The sequence below is a fragment of the Oncorhynchus keta genome, chromosome 4 (genome assembly GCF_023373465.1).
Source record: "Oncorhynchus keta strain PuntledgeMale-10-30-2019 chromosome 4, Oket_V2, whole genome shotgun sequence".
In the NCBI taxonomy this organism is placed as follows: domain Eukaryota; kingdom Metazoa; phylum Chordata; class Actinopteri; order Salmoniformes; family Salmonidae; genus Oncorhynchus; species Oncorhynchus keta.
The window spans coordinates 13,304,300-13,324,299 of record NC_068424.1 but is presented as its reverse complement, the minus strand read 5'-3'; the positions used below and the strand labels follow the sequence as shown (position 1 = coordinate 13,324,299).

Here is a 20,000-nt window from a genome sequence, read left to right as displayed (position 1 = left end):
GTGAGCTGTCTAGCTGGGAGAGAGTGAGCTGTCTAGTTGGGAGAGAGTGAGCTGTCTAGTTGGGAGAGAGTGATCTGTCTAGCTGGGAGAGAGTGATCTGTCTAGCTGGGAGAGAGTGATCTGTCTAGCTGGAAGAGAGTGAGCGGTCTAGCTGGAAGAGAGTGAGCGGTCTAGCTGGGAGAGAGTGAGCTGTCTAGCTGGGAGAGAGTGAGCGGTCTAGCTGGGAGAGAGTGAGCTGTCTAGTTGGGAGAGAGTGAGCTGTCTAGCTGGGAGAGAGTGAGCTGTCTAGCTGGGAGAGAGTGAGCTGTCTAGTTGGGAGAGAGTGAGCTGTCTAGTTGGGAGAGAGTGATCTGTCTAGCTGGGAGAGAGTGATCTGTCTAGCTGGGAGAGAGTGAGCTGTCTAGCTGGGAGAGAGTGAGCGGTCTAGCTGGGAGAGAGTGATCTGTCTAGCTGGGAGAGAGTGAGCTGTCTAGCTGGGAGAGAGTGAGCTGTCTAGCTGGGAGAGAGTGAGCTGTCTAGTTGGGAGAGAGTGAGCTGTCTAGTTGGGAGAGAGTGATCTGTCTAGCTGGGAGAGAGTGATCTGTCTAGCTGGGAGAGAGTGAGCTGTCTAGCTGGGAGAGAGTGAGCTGTCTAGTTGGGAGAGAGTGATCTGTCTAGCTGGGAGAGAGTGAGCTGTCTAGCTGGGAGAGAGTGAGCTGTCTAGCTGGGAGAGAGTGAGCTGTCTAGCTGGGAGAGAGTGATCTGTCTAGCTGGGAGAGAGTGAGCTGTCTAGCTGGGAGAGAGTGATCTGTCTAGCTGGGAGAGAGTGAGCTGTCTAGCTGGGAGAGAGTGAGCTGTCTAGCTGGGAGACAGTGAGCTGTCTAGCTGGGAGTGAGGGAGCTGTCTAGCTGGGAGAGAGTGAGCGGTCTAGCTGGGAGAGAGTGAGCTGTCTAGCTGGGAGAGAGTGAGCTGTCTAGCTGGGAGAGAGTGAGCTGTCTAGCTGGGAGAGAGTGAGCTGTCTAGCTGGGAGAGAGTGAGCTGTCTAGCTGGGAGAGAGTGAGCTGTCTAGCTGGGAGAGAGTGAGCTGTCTAGCTGGGAGAGAGTGAGCTGTCTAGCTGGGAGAGAGTGAGCTGTCTAGCTGGGAGAGAGTGAGCTGTCTAGCTGGGAGAGAGTGAGCTGTCTAGCTGGGAGAGAGGGAGCTGTCTAGCTGGGAGTGAGGGAGCTGTCTAGCTGGGAGTGAGGGAGCTGTCTAGCTGGGAGAGAGTGAGCTGTCTAGCTGGGAGAGAGTGAGCTGTCTAGCTGGGAGAGAGTGAGCTGTCTAGCTGGGAGTGAGGGAGCTGTCTAGCTGGGAGAGAGTGAGCTGTCTAGTTGGGAGAGAGTGAGCTGTCTAGCTGGGAGTGAGGGAGCTGTCTAGCTGGGAGTGAGGGAGCTGTCTAGCTGGGAGTGAGGGAGCTGTCTAGCTGGGAGTGAGGGAGCTGTCTAGCTGGGAGAGAGTGAGCTGTCTAGCTGGGAGAGAGTGATCTGTCTAGCTGGGAGAGAGTGAGCTGTCTAGTTGGGAGAGAGTGAGCTGTCTAGCTGGGAGTGAGGGAGCTGTCTAGCTGGGAGTGAGGGAGCTGTCTAGCTGGGAGTGAGGGAGCTGTCTAGCTGGGAGTGAGGGAGCTGTCTAGCTGGGAGAGAGTGAGCTGTCTAGCTGGGAGAGAGTGATCTGTCTAGCTGGGAGAGAGGGAGCTGTCTAGCTGGGAGTGAGGGAGCTGTCTAGCTGGGAGTGAGGGAGCTGTCTAGCTGGGAGTGAGGGAGCTGTCTAGCTGGGAGAGAGTGAGCTGTCTAGCTGGGAGAGAGGGAGCTGTCTAGCTGGGAGTGAGGGAGCTGTCTAGCTGGGAGTGAGGGAGCTGTCTAGCTGGGAGAGAGTGAGCTGTCTAGCTGGGAGAGAGGGAGCTGTCTAGCTGGGAGTGAGGGAGCTGTCTAGCTGGGAGTGAGGGAGCTGTCTAGCTGGGAGAGAGTGAGCTGTCTAGCTGGGAGAGAGGGAGCTGTCTAGCTGGGAGAGAGGGAGCTGTCTAGCTGGGAGTGAGGGAGCTGTCTAGCTGGGAGTGAGTGATCTGTCTAGCTGGGAGAGAGTGAGCGGTCTAGCTGGGAGAGAGTGAGCGGTCTAGCTGGGAGAGAGTGATCTGTCTAGCTGGGAGAGAGTGAGCTGTCTAGCTGGGAGAGAGTGAGCGGTCTAGCTGGGAGAGAGTGAGCGGTCTAGCTGGGAGAGAGTGAGCTGTCTAGCTGGGAGAGAGTGAGCGGTCTAGCTGGGAGAGAGTGAGCTGTCTAGCTGGGAGAGAGTGAGCTGTCTAGCTGGGAGAGAGTGAGCTGTCTAGCTGGGAGAGAGTGAGCTGTCTAGCTGGGAGAGAGTGAGCTGTCTAGCTGGGAGAGAGTGAGCTGTCTAGCTGGGAGAGAGTGAGCTGTCTAGCTGGGAGAGAGTGAGCTGTCTAGCTGGGAGAGAGTGAGCTGTCTAGCTGGGAGAGAGTGATCTGTCTAGCTGGGAGAGAGGGAGCTGTCTAGCTGGGAGTGAGGGAGCTGTCTAGCTGGGAGTGAGGGAGCTGTCTAGCTGGGAGTGAGGGAGCTGTCTAGCTGGGAGAGAGTGAGCTGTCTAGCTGGGAGAGAGGGAGCTGTCTAGCTGGGAGTGAGGGAGCTGTCTAGCTGGGAGAGAGTGAGCGGTCTAGCTGGGAGAGAGTGAGCTGTCTAGCTGGGAGAGAGTGAGCTGTCTAGCTGGGAGAGAGTGAGCTGTCTAGCTGGGAGAGAGTGAGCTGTCTAGCTGGGAGAGAGTGAGCTGTCTAGCTGGGAGAGAGTGAGCTGTCTAGCTGGGAGAGAGTGAGCTGTCTAGCTGGGAGAGAGTGAGCTGTCTAGCTGGGAGAGAGTGAGCTGTCTAGCTGGGAGAGAGTGAGCTGTCTAGCTGGGAGAGAGTGAGCTGTCTAGCTGGGAGAGAGTGAGCTGTCTAGCTGGGAGAGAGGAGCTGTCTAGCTGGGAGTGAGGGAGCTGTCTAGCTGGGAGTGAGTGAGCTGTCTAGCTGGGAGAGAGTGAGCTGTCTAGCTGGGAGAGAGTGAGCTGTCTAGCTGGGAGAGAGTGAGCTGTCTAGCTGGGAGTGAGGGAGCTGTCTAGCTGGGAGAGAGTGAGCTGTCTAGTTGGGAGAGAGTGAGCTGTCTAGCTGGGAGTGAGGGAGCTGTCTAGCTGGGAGTGAGGGAGCTGTCTAGCTGGGAGTGAGGGAGCTGTCTAGCTGGGAGTGAGGGAGCTGTCTAGCTGGGAGAGAGTGAGCTGTCTAGCTGGGAGAGAGTGATCTGTCTAGCTGGGAGAGAGTGAGCTGTCTAGTTGGGAGAGAGTGAGCTGTCTAGCTGGGAGTGAGGGAGCTGTCTAGCTGGGAGTGAGGGAGCTGTCTAGCTGGGAGTGAGGGAGCTGTCTAGCTGGGAGTGAGGGAGCTGTCTAGCTGGGAGAGAGTGAGCTGTCTAGCTGGGAGAGAGTGATCTGTCTAGCTGGGAGAGAGTGAGCTGTCTAGCTGGGAGTGAGGGAGCTGTCTAGCTGGGAGTGAGGGAGCTGTCTAGCTGGGAGTGAGGGAGCTGTCTAGCTGGGAGAGAGTGAGCTGTCTAGCTGGGAGAGAGGGAGCTGTCTAGCTGGGAGTGAGGGAGCTGTCTAGCTGGGAGTGAGGGAGCTGTCTAGCTGGGAGAGAGTGAGCTGTCTAGCTGGGAGAGAGGGAGCTGTCTAGCTGGGAGTGAGGGAGCTGTCTAGCTGGGAGTGAGGGAGCTGTCTAGCTGGGAGAGAGTGAGCTGTCTAGCTGGGAGAGAGGGAGCTGTCTAGCTGGGAGAGAGGGAGCTGTCTAGCTGGGAGTGAGGGAGCTGTCTAGCTGGGAGTGAGTGATCTGTCTAGCTGGGAGAGAGTGAGCGGTCTAGCTGGGAGAGAGTGAGCGGTCTAGCTGGGAGAGAGTGATCTGTCTAGCTGGGAGAGAGTGAGCTGTCTAGCTGGGAGAGAGTGAGCGGTCTAGCTGGGAGAGAGTGAGCGGTCTAGCTGGGAGAGAGTGAGCTGTCTAGCTGGGAGAGAGTGAGCGGTCTAGCTGGGAGAGAGTGAGCTGTCTAGCTGGGAGAGAGTGAGCTGTCTAGCTGGGAGAGAGTGAGCTGTCTAGCTGGGAGAGAGTGAGCTGTCTAGCTGGGAGAGAGTGAGCTGTCTAGCTGGGAGAGAGTGAGCTGTCTAGCTGGGAGAGAGTGAGCTGTCTAGCTGGGAGAGAGTGAGCTGTCTAGCTGGGAGAGAGTGATCTGTCTAGCTGGGAGAGAGGGAGCTGTCTAGCTGGGAGAGAGGGAGCTGTCTAGCTGGGAGTGAGGGAGCTGTCTAGCTGGGAGTGAGGGAGCTGTCTAGCTGGGAGAGAGTGAGCTGTCTAGCTGGGAGAGAGGAGCTGTCTAGCTGGGAGTGAGGGAGCTGTCTAGCTGGGAGTGAGGGAGCTGTCTAGCTGGGAGAGAGTGAGCTGTCTAGCTGGGAGAGAGGGAGCTGTCTAGCTGGGAGTGAGGGAGCTGTCTAGCTGGGAGTGAGGGAGCTGTCTAGCTGGGAGAGAGTGAGCTGTCTAGCTGGGAGAGAGGGAGCTGTCTAGCTGGGAGAGAGGGAGCTGTCTAGCTGGGAGTGAGGGAGCTGTCTAGCTGGGAGTGAGTGATCTGTCTAGCTGGGAGAGAGTGAGCGGTCTAGCTGGGAGAGAGGAGCTGTCTAGCTGGGAGAGAGTGATCTGTCTAGCTGGGAGAGAGTGAGCTGTCTAGCTGGGAGAGAGTGAGCGGTCTAGCTGGGAGAGAGGAGCGGTCTAGCTGGGAGAGAGTGAGCTGTCTAGCTGGGAGAGAGTGAGCGGTCTAGCTGGGAGAGAGTGAGCTGTCTAGCTGGGAGAGAGTGAGCTGTCTAGCTGGGAGAGAGTGAGCTGTCTAGCTGGGAGAGAGTGATCTGTCTAGCTGGGAGAGAGTGATCTGTCTAGCTGGGAGAGAGTGATCTGTCTAGCTGGGAGAGAGTGATCTGTCTAGCTGGGAGAGAGTGATCTGTCTAGCTGGGAGAGAGTGAGCTGTCTAGCTGGGAGAGAGTGAGCTGTCTAGCTGGGAGAGAGTGAGCTGTCTAGCTGGGAGAGAGTGAGCTGTCTAGCTGGGAGAGAGTGAGCTGTCTAGCTGGGAGAGAGTGAGCTGTCTAGCTGGGAGAGAGTGAGCTGTCTAGCTGGGAGAGAGTGAGCTGTCTAGCTGGGAGAGAGTGAGCTGTCTAGCTGGGAGAGAGTGAGCTGTCTAGCTGGGAGAGAGTGAGCTGTCTAGCTGGGAGAGAGTGAGCTGTCTAGCTGGGAGAGAGTGATCTGTCTAGCTGGGAGAGAGTGAGCTGTCTAGCTGGGAGAGAGTGAGCTGTCTAGCTGGGAGAGAGTGAGCTGTCTAGCTGGGAGAGAGTGATCTGTCTAGCTGGGAGAGAGTGAGCTGTCTAGCTGGGAGAGAGTGAGCTGTCTAGCTGGGAGAGAGTGAGCTGTCTAGCTGGGAGAGAGTGAGCTGTCTAGCTGGGAGAGAGTGATCTGTCTAGCTGGGAGAGAGTGAGCTGTCTAGCTGGGAGAGAGTGAGCTGTCTAGCTGGGAGAGAGTGAGCTGTCTAGCTGGGAGAGAGGGAGCTGTCTAGCTGGGAGAGAGTGAGCTGTCTAGCTGGGAGAGAGTGATCTGTCTAGCTGGGAGAGAGTGAGCTGTCTAGCTGGGAGAGAGTGAGCTGTCTAGCTGGGAGAGAGTGATCTGTCTAGCTGGGAGAGAGTGAGCTGTCTAGCTGGTAGAGAGTGAGCGGTCTAGCTGGGAGAGAGTGATCTGTCTAGCTGGGAGAGAGTGAGCTGTCTAGCTGGTAGAGAGTGAGCTGTCTAGCTGGGAGAGAGTGATCTGTCTAGCTGGAAGAGAGTGAGCTGTCTAGCTGGAAGAGAGTGAGCTGTCTAGCTGGGAGAGAGTGATCTGTCTAGCTGGGAGAGAGTGAGCTGTCTAGCTGGAAGAGAGTGAGCTGTCTAGCTGGGAGAGAGTGATCTGTCTAGCTGGTAGAGAGTGAGCTGTCTAGCTGGAAGAGAGTGAGCTGTCTAGCTGGGAGAGAGTGATCTGTCTAGCTGGTAGAGAGTGATCTGTCTAGCTGGGAGAGAGTGAGCTGTCTAGCTGGTAGAGAGTGAGCTGTCTAGCTGGGAGAGAGTGAGCTGTCTAGCTGGGAGAGAGTGAGCTGTCTAGCTGGTAGAGAGTGAGCGGTCTAGCTGGGAGAGAGGGAGCTGTCTAGCTGGGAGAGAGTGAGCTGTCTAGCTGGGAGAGAGTGAGCTGTCTAGCTGGGAGAGAGTGAGCTGTCTAGCTGGGAGAGAGTGAGCTGTCTAGCTGGGAGAGAGTGAGCTGTCTAGCTGGGAGAGAGGAGCTGTCTAGCTGGGAGAGAGTGAGCGGTCTAGCTGGGAGAGAGTGAGCTGTCTAGCTGGGAGAGAGTGAGCGGTCTAGCTGGGAGAGAGTGAGCGGTCTAGCTGGGAGAGAGTGAGCTGTCTAGCTGGGAGAGAGTGAGCTGTCTAGCTGGGAGAGAGTGAGCGGTCTAGCTGGGAGAGAGTGAGCTGTCTAGCTGGGAGAGAGTGAGCTGTCTAGCTGGGAGAGAGTGAGCTGTCTAGCTGGGAGAGAGTGAGCTGTCTAGCTGGGAGAGAGTGATCTGTCTAGCTGGGAGAGAGTGAGCGGTCTAGCTGGGAGAGAGTGAGCTGTCTAGCTGGGAGAGAGTGAGCTGTCTAGCTGGGAGAGAGTGAGCGGTCTAGCTGGGAGAGAGTGAGCTGTCTAGCTGGGAGAGAGTGAGCTGTCTAGCTGGGAGAGAGTGATCTGTCTAGCTGGGAGAGAGTGATCTGTCTAGCTGGGAGAGAGTGATCTGTCTAGCTGGGAGAGAGTGAGCGGTCTAGCTGGGAGAGAGTGAGCTGTCTAGCTGGGAGAGAGTGAGCTGTCTAGCTGGGAGAGAGTGAGCTGTCTAGCTGGGAGAGAGTGAGCTGTCTAGCTGGGAGAGAGTGAGCGGTCTAGCTGGGAGAGAGTGAGCGGTCTAGCTGGGAGAGAGTGAGCGGTCTAGCTGGGAGAGAGTGAGCTGTCTAGCTGGGAGAGAGTGAGCTGTCTAGCTGGGAGAGAGTGAGCTGTCTAGCTGGGAGAGAGTGAGCTGTCTAGCTGGGAGAGAGTGATCTGTCGAGCTGGGAGAGAGTGAGCTGTCTAGCTGGGAGAGAGTGATCTGTCGAGCTGGGAGAGAGTGAGCTGTCTAGCTGGGAGAGAGTGAGCGGTCTAGATGGGAGAGAGTGAGCTGTCTAGCTGGGAGAGAGTGATCTGTCGAGCTGGGAGAGAGTGAGCTGTCTAGCAGGGAGAGAGTGAGCGGTCTAGCTGGGAGAGAGTGAGCTGTCTAGCTGGGAGAGAGTGATCTGTCTAGCTGGGAGAGAGTGATCTGTCTAGCTGGGAGAGAGTGATCTGTCTAGCTGGGAGAGAGTGATCTGTCTAGCTGGGAGAGAGTGAGCTGTCTAGCTGGGAGAGAGTGATCTGTCGAGCTGGGAGAGAGTGAGCTGTCTAGCTGGGAGAGAGTGAGCGGTCTAGATGGGAGAGAGTGAGCTGTCTAGCTGGGAGAGAGTGATCTGTCGAGCTGGGAGAGAGTGAGCTGTCTAGCTGGGAGAGAGTGAGCTGTCTAGCTGGGAGAGAGTGAGCTGTCTAGCTGGAGAGAGTGAGCAGTCTAGCTGGGAGAGAGTGAGCTGTCTAGCTGGGAGAGAGTGAGCTGTCTAGCTGGGAGAGAGTGAGCTGTCTAGCTGGGAGAGAGTGAGCTGTCTAGCTGGGAGAGAGTGAGCGGTCTAGCTGGGAGAGAGTGAGCGGTCTAGCTGGGAGAGAGTGAGCTGTCTAGCTGGGAATGAGGGAGTGTCTAGCTGGGAGAGAGTGAGCGGTCTAGCTGGGAGAGAGTGAGCTGTCTAGCTGGGAGAGAGTGAGCTGTCTAGCTGGGAGAGAGTGAGCTGTCTAGCTGGGAGAGAGTGAGCTGTCTAGCTGGGAGAGAGTGAGCTGTCTAGCTGGGAGAGAGTGAGCTGTCTAGCTGGGAGAGAGTGAGCTGTCTAGCTGGGAGAGAGTGAGCTGTCTAGCTGGGAGAGAGTGAGCTGTCTAGCTGGGAGAGAGTGAGCTGTCTAGCTGGGAATGAGGGAGTGTCTAGCTGGGAGAGAGTGAGCGGTCTAGCTGGGAGAGAGTGAGCTGTCTAGCTGGGAGAGAGTGAGCTGTCTAGCTGGGAGAGAGTGAGCTGTCTAGCTGGGAGAGAGTGAGCTGTCTAGCTGGGAGAGAGTGAGCTGTCTAGCTGGGAGAGAGTGAGCTGTCTAGCTGGGAGAGAGTGAGCTGTCTAGCTGGGAGAGAGTGAGCGGTCTAGCTGGGAGAGAGTGAGCGGTCTAGCTGGGAGAGAGTGAGCTGTCTAGCTGGGAGAGAGTGAGCTGTCTAGCTGGGAGAGAGTGAGCTGTCTAGCTGGGAGAGAGTGATCTGTCTAGCTGGGAGAGAGTGAGCGGTCTAGCTGGGAGAGAGTGAGCTGTCTAGCTGGGAGAGAGTGAGCTGTCTAGCTGGGAGAGAGTGAGCTGTCTAGCTGGGAGAGAGTGAGCTGTCTAGCTGGGAGAGAGTGAGCTGTCTAGCTGGGAGAGAGTGATCTGTCTAGCTGGGAGAGAGTGATCTGTCTAGCTGGGAGAGAGTGATCTGTCTAGCTGGGAGAGAGTGAGCTGTCTAGCTGGGAGAGAGTGAGCTGTCTAGCTGGGAGAGAGTGAGCGGTCTAGCTGGGAGAGAGTGAGCTGTCTAGCTGGGAGAGAGTGAGCTGTCTAGCTGGGAGAGAGTGAGCTGTCTAGCTGGGAGAGAGTGAGCTGTCTAGCTGGGAGAGAGTGAGCTGTCTAGCTGGGAGAGAGTGAGCTGTCTAGCTGGGAGAGAGTGAGCTGTCTAGCTGGGAGAGAGTGAGCTGTCTAGCTGGGAGAGAGTGAGCTGTCTAGCTGGGAGAGAGTGATCTGTCGAGCTGGGAGAGAGTGAGCTGTCTAGCTGGGAGAGAGTGATCTGTCTAGCTGGGAGAGAGTGAGCTGTCTAGCTGGGAGAGAGTGAGCAGTCTAGATGGGAGAGAGTGAGCTGTCTAGCTGGGAGAGAGTGATCTGTCGAGCTGGGAGAGAGTGAGCTGTCTAGCTGGGAGAGAGTGAGCTGTCTAGCTGGGAGAGAGTGAGCTGTCTAGCTGGGAGAGAGTGATCTGTCTAGCTGGGAGAGAGTGATCTGTCTAGCTGGGAGAGAGTGATCTGTCTAGCTGGGAGAGAGTGAGCTGTCTAGCTGGGAGAGAGTGAGCTGTCTAGCTGGGAGAGAGTGATCTGTCTAGCTGGGAGAGAGTGAGCTGTCTAGCTGGGAGAGAGTGAGCGGTCTAGATGGGAGAGAGTGAGCTGTCTAGCTGGGAGAGAGTGATCTGTCGAGCTGGGAGAGAGTGAGCTGTCTAGCTGGGAGAGAGTGAGCTGTCTAGCTGGGAGAGAGTGAGCTGTCTAGCTGAGAGAGAGTGAGCAGTCTAGCTGGGAGAGAGTGAGCTGTCTAGCTGGGAGAGAGTGAGCTGTCTAGCTGGGAGAGAGTGAGCTGTCTAGCTGGGAGAGAGTGAGCTGTCTAGCTGGGAGAGAGTGAGCGGTCTAGCTGGGAGAGAGTGAGCGGTCTAGCTGGGAGAGAGTGAGCTGTCTAGCTGGGAATGAGGGAGTGTCTAGCTGGGAGAGAGTGAGCGGTCTAGCTGGGAGAGAGTGAGCTGTCTAGCTGGGAGAGAGTGAGCTGTCTAGCTGGGAGAGAGTGAGCTGTCTAGCTGGGAGAGAGTGAGCTGTCTAGCTGGGAGAGAGTGAGCTGTCTAGCTGGGAGAGAGTGAGCTGTCTAGCTGGGAGAGAGTGAGCTGTCTAGCTGGGAGAGAGTGAGCTGTCTAGCTGGGAGAGAGTGAGCTGTCTAGCTGGGAGAGAGTGAGCTGTCTAGCTGGGAGAGAGTGAGCTGTCTAGCTGGGAATGAGGGAGTGTCTAGCTGGGAGAGAGTGAGCGGTCTAGCTGGGAGAGAGTGAGCTGTCTAGCTGGGAGAGAGTGAGCTGTCTAGCTGGGAGAGAGTGAGCTGTCTAGCTGGGAGAGAGTGAGCTGTCTAGCTGGGAGAGAGTGAGCTGTCTAGCTGGGAGAGAGTGAGCTGTCTAGCTGGGAGAGAGTGAGCTGTCTAGCTGGGAGAGAGTGATCTGTCTAGCTGGGAGAGAGTGAGCTGTCTAGCTGGGAGAGAGTGAGCTGTCTAGCTGGGAGAGAGTGAGCTGTCTAGCTGGGAGAGAGTGAGCTGTCTAGCTGGGAGAGAGTGAGCTGTCTAGCTGGGAGAGAGTGAGCTGTCTAGCTGGGAGAGAGTGAGCTGTCTAGCTGGGAGAGAGTGAGCTGTCTAGCTGGGAGAGAGTGAGCTGTCTAGCTGGGAGAGAGTGAGCTGTCTAGCTGGGAGAGAGTGAGCGGACACACAGGTCCCACAGTTGTCAGTGCAAAAACCAAGCCATGAGGTCAAAGGAATTCTCTGAAGAGCTCAGAGATTGTGTTGAGGCACAGATCTGGGGAAGGGTACCAAATCATTTCTGCAGCATTTAAGGTCCCCAAGAACACAGTGGCCTCCATCATTGTTAAATGTAAGAAGTTTGGAACCACCAAGACTCTTCCTAGAGCTGGCTGCCTGGCCAAACTGAGCAATCTGGGGAGAAGCGCCTTGGTCAGAGGGGGGAGTAAGAACCCGATGGTCTCTCTGACAGAGCTCCAGAGTTCCTCTGTGGAGATGGGAGAACCTTCCAGATGGACAACCATCTCCGCAGCACCCCACCAATCAGGCATTTATGGTAGAGTGGCCAGAGGGAAGGCACACGACAGCCAGCTTGGAGTTTGTCAAATGGCACCTAAAGGACTCTCAGACCACAAGAAACAAGATACTCAAGTCTGATGAAAGCAAGATTGAACTATTTGGCCTGAATTCCAAGTCTCCGACAGGAGGAAACCAGGAACTGCTCATCACCTGGCCAATACCATTCCTACCAGCCAGAGCCCGGACTTGAACCCAATCTAACATCTCTGGAGAGACCTGAAAATAGCTGTGCAACGACACCCCCCATCCAACCTGACAGAGCTTGAGAGGATCTGCAGAAAATAATGGGAGAAACTCCCCAAATACAGGTGTGCCAAGCTTGTAGCATCATACCCAAGAAGACTCAAGGCTCTAATCACTGCCAAAGGTGCTTCAACAAAGGTTTAATTGTTTTTTTTAACCTTTATTTAACTAGGCTTAAGACCACATTTTTATTTACAATGACGGTCTACACCAGCCAAATCCAGACGACGCTGGGCCAATTGTGCACTGCTCCATGGAATCGAACCATGGTGTCTGTAGTGACGCCTCAAAAACTGAGATGCCTTCGACCGCTGCGCCACTTGGGAGACCAAGTATTGAGTACTGAATAAAAGGTCTGTACTGAGAAAAAGTTCTGAGTAAAAAGTCTGAATACTTATTTAAATGTGATATTTCAGTTTTTTTTTTAATACATGTTCCACAATTTCTAAAAACCTGTTTTTTTCTACATCATTATGGGGTATTGTGTGTAGATTGATTAGGAAAAATATATAATTATTCAATTTTAGAATAAGGCTGTAACGTAACAAAATGTGGAAAAAGTCAAGGGGTTTGAATACTTTCAGAAGGCACTGTATAACGATAACATTAAATATGAAAGCAAATCCACTCAAATGGAACAATCTTCCCACAAATCTTCCTGGTAGAATAAACCTCTTCAGAATGCCACGGCTCCCAAAGTTGTACATTTATTCTCGGTAATACCAATTCCACCACCGAACACATTCATTACAAAAGTACATTACTGGGCCAAGATTCCTGCCACTCAGGACCTCTATACCAGGCGGTGTCAGAGGAAGGTCCTAAAAATTGCCAAAGACTCCAGTCACCCTAGTCATAGAGTGTTCTCTCTGCTACCGCACGACAAGCGCTACCCGGAGCGCCAAGTCTAGATCCAAAAGGCTTCTTAACAGCTTCTACTCCCAAGCCATACGACTCCTGAACAGCTAACCAAATGGCTACCCGGACTATTTGCATTGACACAAATTACACACCTGTTAAAATCAGTTACCTATTGAACATACTACCGTAAGAAAGGAGGAGTAAATAGAAACGTATTTTGACTTGTTGAAACAAAGTTTAGGGGTACATTTTTGGATTCCTTTCTCTGCATGTTGAACGAGTGGATTACTCAAATTGATGGCGCCAACTAAACTGACTTTTTGGGATATAAAGAAGGATTTTATCTAACAAAACAACGCTACATGTCATAGCTGGGACCCTTTGGATGACATATCCAAAAAAGATTTTCAAACAGTTAGTGAGTTTAATTAATTTAATCGTTATATGTGAATGTATGAAACCTGTGCCGGTGGAAAAATATATTGATGTGGGGCGCCGTCCTCAAACAATCACATGGCATGTTTTCACTGTAATAGCTGCTGTAAATCAGACAGTGCAGTTAGATTAACAGGAATTTAAGCTTTTAGCCGATATAAGATACTTATATGTACCTAAATGTTAAAATCCATAATATTTCTAATTATTTATTTGAATTGCGCTCCCTCCAGTTTCACCAGAAGTCGTCCCGCTAGCGGAACACCGATCCTGAAGAATTTTTAAGTGTAAAACTAACAATGATTCAATAATCCATACCTTTTAGGATTGATATAAAGGTCCAAAAGTTATGGACGGAGCTAGAAAGTTGGCTGTCAGAAGTATTACAATGTAAACATACTTTTAATCCGTCTGTCTGCATATTTCAAGACATGGAATATGAGGGTGTAGTGAGATATATAATGGGTTGGGCACCTTTCTACTCAATCATCTTGAAAAAAACGTATTCTTAAAAAACGGAATATCAACCAATCCTCCTCCATCGTTAACACAATGGAAAGGTCAAATGCTTTATTATCTAAAGGTGGAAAGTGCGTGGGAGACAGAGAGAAACAAAATGGTGTAGTTTGAGGCTATGTGGCAGAGTGTGATACGGTCGCTGGAGATGGGGGTGTGAGCAGGTGGGTCTGGAGATGGGGGTGTGAGCAGGTGGGTCTGGAGATGGGGGTGTGAGCAGGTGGGTCTGGAGATGGGGGTGGGTGAGCAGATGGGGGTGGGTCTGGAGAGATGGGGGTGTGAGCAGGTGGGTCTGTGAGCAGGTGGGTCTGGAGATGGGGGTGTGATACGGGTCGCTGGAGATGGGGGTGTGAGCAGGTGGGTCTGGAGATGGGGGTGTGAGCAGGTGGGTCTGGAGATGGGGGTGTGAGCAGGTGGGTCTGGAGATGGGGGTGTGAGCAGGTGGGTCTGGAGATGGGGGTGTGAGCAGGTGGGTCTGGAGATGGGGGTGTGAGCAGGTGGGTCTGGAGATGGGGGTGTGAGCAGGTGGGTCTGAGCAGGTGGGTCTGGAGATGGGGGTGGGTCTGGAGAGCAGGTGGGTCTGGAGATGGGGGTGGGTCTGGAGATGAGCAGGTGGGTCTGGAGATGGGGGTGTGAGCAGGTGGGTCTGGAGATGGGGGTGTGAGCAGGTGGGTCTGGAGATGGGGGTGTGAGCAGGTGGGTCTGGAGATGGGGGTGTGAGCAGGTGGGTCTGGAGATGGGGGTGTGAGCAGGTGGGTCTGGAGATGGGGGTGTGAGCAGGTGGGTCCGGAGATGGGGGTGTGAGCAGGTGGGTCCGGGCAGGAGTGATGTTGTGGATGTTTGTGTTCGTCTGTATGCTTTCATTTGAATGTGTATTTTTTGTAAAATACCGGATGCATATTGTTAAACTGAATAAACGAGTCATGAATAGAAGTGTGATGCCTAAATCATTGCTTGTATAGGTCAAAGCATGGCTAATGTCACGTTCTGACCTTCCTTTTTTTATGTCTCTATTTTGGTTTGGTCAGGGCGTGAGTTGGGGTGGGCATTCTATGTTTTTGTTCTATGTTTTATATTTCGTTGTCTCTGATTGAGAACCACCTTGGTCTTCTCCTTCTCCCGACAACGTTACAGCTAAACTGAACATATAACTAGAATTATATTTTTATTCTATGCCAATCATGTCCTGCTGGGGGATGGACACAGTTCCTAACCACAGAAGATTAACGAGGGACTATTGGGTGGAGTGAAAACATGCCTGAGTCTGTATCAACGTCTACACAGAGCAATATCACTCACCATTACATGAAACTAACATTCTGCCCAGAACGGACTGCAGTGAACTCCATAGTTAAACATCAACACACAAACCCTACGCAATGATCTTCCTGACCATGGTTTGATGTCATAGAAACCGTGACCTTCTGGTTGCCAAGGCTGTTTAGAAAACCCTGCTCGGTCTCCCATAGCGACAGGGGTTCTATTCTGGTAGAGTCAGTGCTAGGCTCTGTCAGTACGCTTCACTGAACTCATAGATTCATAGTCATGAAATACTGTTTTCACCATGTAACTAACTTCCTGTTTCTAGTCACTGGGGAAAAAGCTTGAGGAGTTTTTCCCCCAAACCACAGTCATCCTCGGATCGTCCTGCAATGCGTGTGTGTGTAGTTTCCCTACTTGTCTCCTTTGCTACGAGCGATGCCGATGAGCTTCTCGGTCCCACCAGCGTCTCTCAGTGCTTTGGCGTTCTCCATGTTCTTTGTGATGACCTCATGCAGAGCGCAGCAGATAGCCGTAACCGTATCGTCTGACATGGTCTTACTGGGTGCTAGTGGACCCGCGGAACCACAGTTAGTCCCACCGCTGCCCCCAGTACTGCTATTGCTGCTGCCCGGTAACCGGTGGACAAGGTCACGCATGGCGTATTTACCTGTGAGGGGAGGGGAACAAAATAGATATGGCTTGGGTTAGAATTCTGAATGTGTGTGTGGTGTGTTTTTTTAATTTAAAGACAATCCTCATTGATTCAAAAAACATCAATCTCCTTGTTCCCCTCCTCATCTCCTGTCTTTGATGGAAATACAGCCCCATTCACCAGTATCATCCTCTAACAATCAAACCTTACAAAGCAGTACCACACTTCCTCACTGATTGTTTCAGAAATGTTCTGGCACTGCATTCAAGGGCAATTTTTTTTCTAAATCTTCAAGCCTGTCTGTCCTCAGTCTCTCTCAGCGTGGTCTGTCTGTCCTCAGTCTCTCTCAGCGTGGCCTCTCTGTCCTCACTCTCTCTCAGCGTTGTCTATCTGTCCTCAGTCTCTCTCAGCGTGGTCTATCTGTCCTCAGTCTCTCTCAGCGTGGTCTGTCTGTCCTCAGTCTCTCTCAGCGTTGTCTATCTGTCCTCAGTCTCTCTCAGCGTGGTCTGTCTGTCCTCAGTCTCTCTCAGCGTTGTCTATCTGTCCTCAGTCTCTCTCAGCGTGGTCTATCTGTCCTCAGTCTCTCTCAGCGTGGTCTGTCTGTCCTCAGTCTCTCTCAGCGTGGTCTGTCTGTCCTCAGTCTCTCTCAGCGTGGTCTGTCTGTCCTCAGTCTCTCTCAGCGTTGTCTATCTGTCCTCAGTCTCTCTCAGCGTGGTCTGTCTGTCCTCAGTCTCTCTCAGCGTGGTCTGTCTGTCCTCAGTCTCTCTCAGCGTGGCCTCTCTGTCCTCACTCTCTCTCAGCGTTGTCTATCTGTCCTCAGTCTCTCTCAGCGTGGTCTGTCTGTCCTCAGTCTCTCTCAGCGTTGTCTATCTGTCCTCAGTCTCTCTCAGCGTGGTCTGTCTGTCCTCAGTCTCTCTCAGCGTGGCCTGTCTGTCCTCAGTCTCTCTCAGCGTTGTCTATCTGTCCTCAGTCTCTCTCAGCGTGGTCTGTCTGTCCTCAGTCTCTCTCAGCGTTGTCTATCTGTCCTCAGTCTCTCTCAGCGTGGTCTGTCCTCAGTCTCTCTCAGCGTGGCCTGTCTGTCCTCAGTCTCTCTCAGCGTTGTCTATCTGTCCTCAGTCTCTCTCAGCGTGGTCTGTCTGTCCTTAGTCTCTCTCAGCGTGGTCTGTCTGTCCTCAGTCTCTCTCAGCGTGGCCTGTCTGTCCTCAGTCTCTCTCAGCGTTGTCTATCTGTCCTCAGTCTCTCTCAGCGTGGTCTGTCTGTCCTCACTCTCTCTCAGCGTGGTCTGTCTGTCCTCAGTCTCTCTCAGCGTGGTCTGTCTGTCCTCAGTCTCTCTCAGCATGGTTTGTCTGTCCCCAGTCTGTCTGTCCTCAGTCTCTCTCAGCATGGTTTGTCTGTCCCCAGTCTGTCTGTCCTCAGTCTCTCTCAGCGTGGTTTGTCTGTCCCTCAGTCTGTCTGTCCTCAGTCTCTCTCAGCGTGGTCTGTCTGTCCTCAGTCTCTCTCAGCGTTGTCTATCTGTCCTCAGTCTCTCTCAGCGTGGTCTGTCTGTCCTCAGTCTCTCTCAGCGTGGCCTGTCTGTCCTCAGTCTCTCTCAGCGTGGTCTGTCTGTCCTCAGTCTCTCTCAGCATGGTTTGTCTGTCCTCAGTCTCTCTCAGCGTGGTCTGTCTGTCCTCAGTCTCTCTCAGCGTGGTCTGTCTGTCCTCAGTCTCTCTCAGCGTGGTCTGTCTGTCCTCAGTCTCTCTCAGCGTGGTCTGTCTGTCCCCAGTCTGTCTGTCCTCAGTCTCTCTCAGCGTGGTCTGTCTGTCCTCAGTCTCTCTCAGCATGGTTTGTCTGTCCCCAGTCTGTCTGTCCTCAGTCTCTCTCAGCATGGTTTGTCTGTCCCCAGTCTGTCTGTCCTCAGTCTCTCTCAGCATGGTTTGTCTGTCCCCAGTCTGTCTGTCCTCAGTCTTTCTCAGCATGGTTTGTCTGTCCCCAGTCTGTCTGTCCTCAGTCTCTCTCAGCGTGGTTTGTCTGTCCCCAGTCTGTCTGTCCCCAGTCTGTCTGTCCTCAGTCTCTCTCAGCATGGTTTGTCTGTCCCCAGTCTGTCTGTCCTCAGTCTCTCTCAGCATGGTTTGTCTGTCCCCAGTCTGTCTGTCCTCAGTCTCTCTCAGCATGGTTTGTCTGTCCCCAGTCTGTCTGTCCTCAGTCTCTCTCAGCGTGGTCTGTTCGGCCTCAGTCTCTCAGCATGGTTTGTCTGTCCTCAGTCTCTCTCAGCGTGGTCTGTCTGTCCTCAGTCTCTCTCAGCATGGTTTGTCTGTCCTCAGTCTCTCAGCATGGTCTGTCTGTCCTCAGTCTCTCTCAGCGTGGTCTGTCTGTCCTCAGTCTCTCTCAGCATGGTTTGTCTGTCCTCAGTCTCTCTCAGCGTGGTCTGTCTGTCCCCAGTCTGTCTGTCCTCAGTCTCTCTCAGCATGGTTTGTCTGTCTGTCCTCAGTCTCTCTCAGCATGGTTTGTCTGTCTGTCTGTCTGTCCTCAGTCTCTCTCAGCATGGTTTGTCTGTCCCCAGTCTGTCTGTCCTCAGTCTTTCTCAGCATGGTTTGTCTGTCCCCAGTCTGTCTGTCCTCAGTCTCTCTCAGCGTGGTCTGTCTGTCCTCAGTCTCTCTCAGCTTTGTCTGTCTGTCCTCAGTCTCTCTCAGAGTGGCCTGTCTGTCCTGTCTATCTCAGCGGGGCCTGTCTGTCCTGTCTCTCTCAGTCTGTCTGTCCTGTCTTTCTCAGCGTGGTCTGTCTGTCCTCAGTCTCTCCAGCATGGTTTGTCTCCCCATGGCTGTCTGTCCTCAGTCTCTCTCAGCATGGTTTGTCTGTCCCCAGTCTGTCTGTCCTCAGTCTGTCTCAGCATGGTTTGTCTGTCCTCAGTCTCTCTCAGCGTGGTCTGTCTGTCCTCAGTCTCTCTCAGCGTGGTCTGTCTGTCCTCAGTCTCTCTCAGCGTGGTCTGTCTGTCCCCAGTCTCTCTCAGCGTGGTTTGTCTGTCCTCAGTCTCTCTCAGCGTGGTCTGTCTGTCCTCAGTCTCTCTCAGCATGGTTTGTCTGTCCTCAGTCTCTCTCAGCGTGGTCTGTCTGTCTCAGTCTCTCTCAGCGTGGTCTGTCTCTCTCAGTCTCTCTCAGCGTGGTCTGTCTGTCCCCAGTCTCTCTCAGCGTGGTCTGTCTGTCCCCAGTCTCTCTCAGCGTGGTCTGTCTGTCCTCAGTCTCTCTCAGTGTGGTCTGTCTGTCCTCAGTCTCTCTCAGCGTGGTCTGTCTGTCCCCAGTCTCTCTCAGCGTCCTCAGTCTGTCCCCAGTTTGTCTGTCCCCAGTCTGTCTGTCCCCAGTCTCTCTCAGCATGGTTTGTCTGTCCCCAGTCTGTCTGTCCTCAGTCTGTCTCAGCATGGTTTGTCTGTCCCCGTGTCTGTCTGTCCCCAGTCTCTCTCAGCATGGTTTGTCTGTCCCCAGTCTGTCTGTCCTCAGTCTTTCTCAGCATGGTTTGTCTGTCCCCAGTCTGTCTGTCCTCAGTCTCTCTCAGCATGGTTTGTCTGTCCTCAGTCTCTCTCAGCTCTGTCTGTCCTCAGTCTCTCAGTCTGTCTGTCCTGTCTATTTCAGCATTGTTTGTCCTGTCTCCCAGTCTGTCTGTCCTGTCTTTCTCAGCATGGCCTGTCCGTCCTCAGACGGTCTGTCCTCAGTCTGTCTCAGCATGGCCTGTCTGTCCTGTCTTTCTCAGCGTGGCCTGTCTGTCCTCAGTCGGTCTGTCCTCAGTCTGTCTTAGCGTGGTCTATCTGTCCTCAGTCTCTCTCAGCGTGGTCTGTCTGTCCTCAGTCTCTCTCAGCGTGGCCTCTCTGTCCTCAGTCTCTCTCAGCGTGGCCTGTCTGTCCTCAGTCGGTCTGTCCTCAGTCTGTCTCAGCGTGGTCTATCTGTCCTCAGTCTCTCTCAGCGTGGTCTGTCTGTCCTCAGTCTCTCTCAGCGTGGCCTGTCTGTCCCCAGTCTCTCTCAGCGTGGTCTGTCTGTCCTCAGTCTCTCTCAGCGTGGTCTGTCTGTCCCCAGTCTCTCTCAGCGTGGCCTGTCTGTCCCCAGTCTCTCTCAGCGTGGTCTGTCTGTCCCCAGTCTCTCTCAGCGTGGTCTGTCTGTCCTCAGTCTCTCTCAGCGTGGTCTGTCTGTCCCCAGTCTCTCTCAGCGTGGTCTGTCTGTCCTCAGTCTGTCTGTGGAGCAGCTCTGTGCTGAAGTCAATACACTCTGACTCATCTGGTATTTGGAAGAAAAGATTGACGTGGACGAGAGGAAATTAAGGGAAGAATCTGACATTAACAGAAAAGAGAGTAGTCAGAATGAGAGGAAAACCCGAGTAAAAGCCGGATCGAGGGAAGGATGGAAGGAGGGAAGGATGGAAGGAGGGAACAAGTCTTCCCTACACATTAGCCTACACCCTCTTTGGGAGTCTTTCATGCTCAATTGGCAACACGTTATCATTTCACAAAATGTCAACATTGACACACATCTAGGAGGCGGACATCTTTGACTGATGATGACTCTGAATGATTAACATGACACACTGGTGAAGAGCTGCTCTTTCAGATTGAATCCTTTTCTCTATTGAAATGTCATTTGTCCATGTGAGTCGATGGTTACCTACACAGGAAAATGGAAGTCAATAGGTTCATTGAAGAAGGAGCAATTAAGACAGCTGTCAATGTCTCACTGGTGGACAGGACTAGAAACCAGATAATATACCTTATCTCTCAGCAGGACAGGACTAGAAACCAGATAATATACCTTATCTCTCAGCAGGACAGGACTAGAACCCAGATAATATACCTTATCTCTCAGCAGGACAGGACTAGAACCCAGATAATATACCTTATCTCTCAGCAGGACAGGACTAGAAACCAGATAATATACCTTATCTCTCAGCAGGGCAGGACTAGAACCCAGATAATATACCTTATCTCTCAGCAGGACAGGACTAGAAACCAGATAATATACCTTATCTCTCAGCAGGACAGGACTAGAAACCAGATAATATACCTTATCTCTCAGCAGGACAGGACTAGAACCCAGATAATATACCTTATCTCTCAGCAGGACAGGACTAGAACCCAGATAATATACCTTATCTCTCAGCAGGGCAGGACTAGAACCCAGATAATATACCTTATCTCTCAGCAGGACAGGACTAGAACCCAAAGAATATACCTTATCTCTC

At 53.1% G+C, this 20,000-nt stretch overlaps 1 protein-coding gene across 1 annotated transcript in view; it reads right to left on the bottom strand.

Annotated features, from left to right (window-relative positions):
- Positions 1–20,000, bottom strand: part of LOC127916474 (catenin delta-2-like) — a 660,130-nt gene that overhangs the window by 41,253 nt on the left and 598,877 nt on the right. Inside the window, exon 20 of the mRNA XM_052498259.1 lies at positions 14,567–14,819. Within this exon, the coding sequence (XP_052354219.1) occupies positions 14,567–14,819 (253 nt within the window). The remainder of the gene's footprint in view (positions 1–14,566; positions 14,820–20,000) is intronic.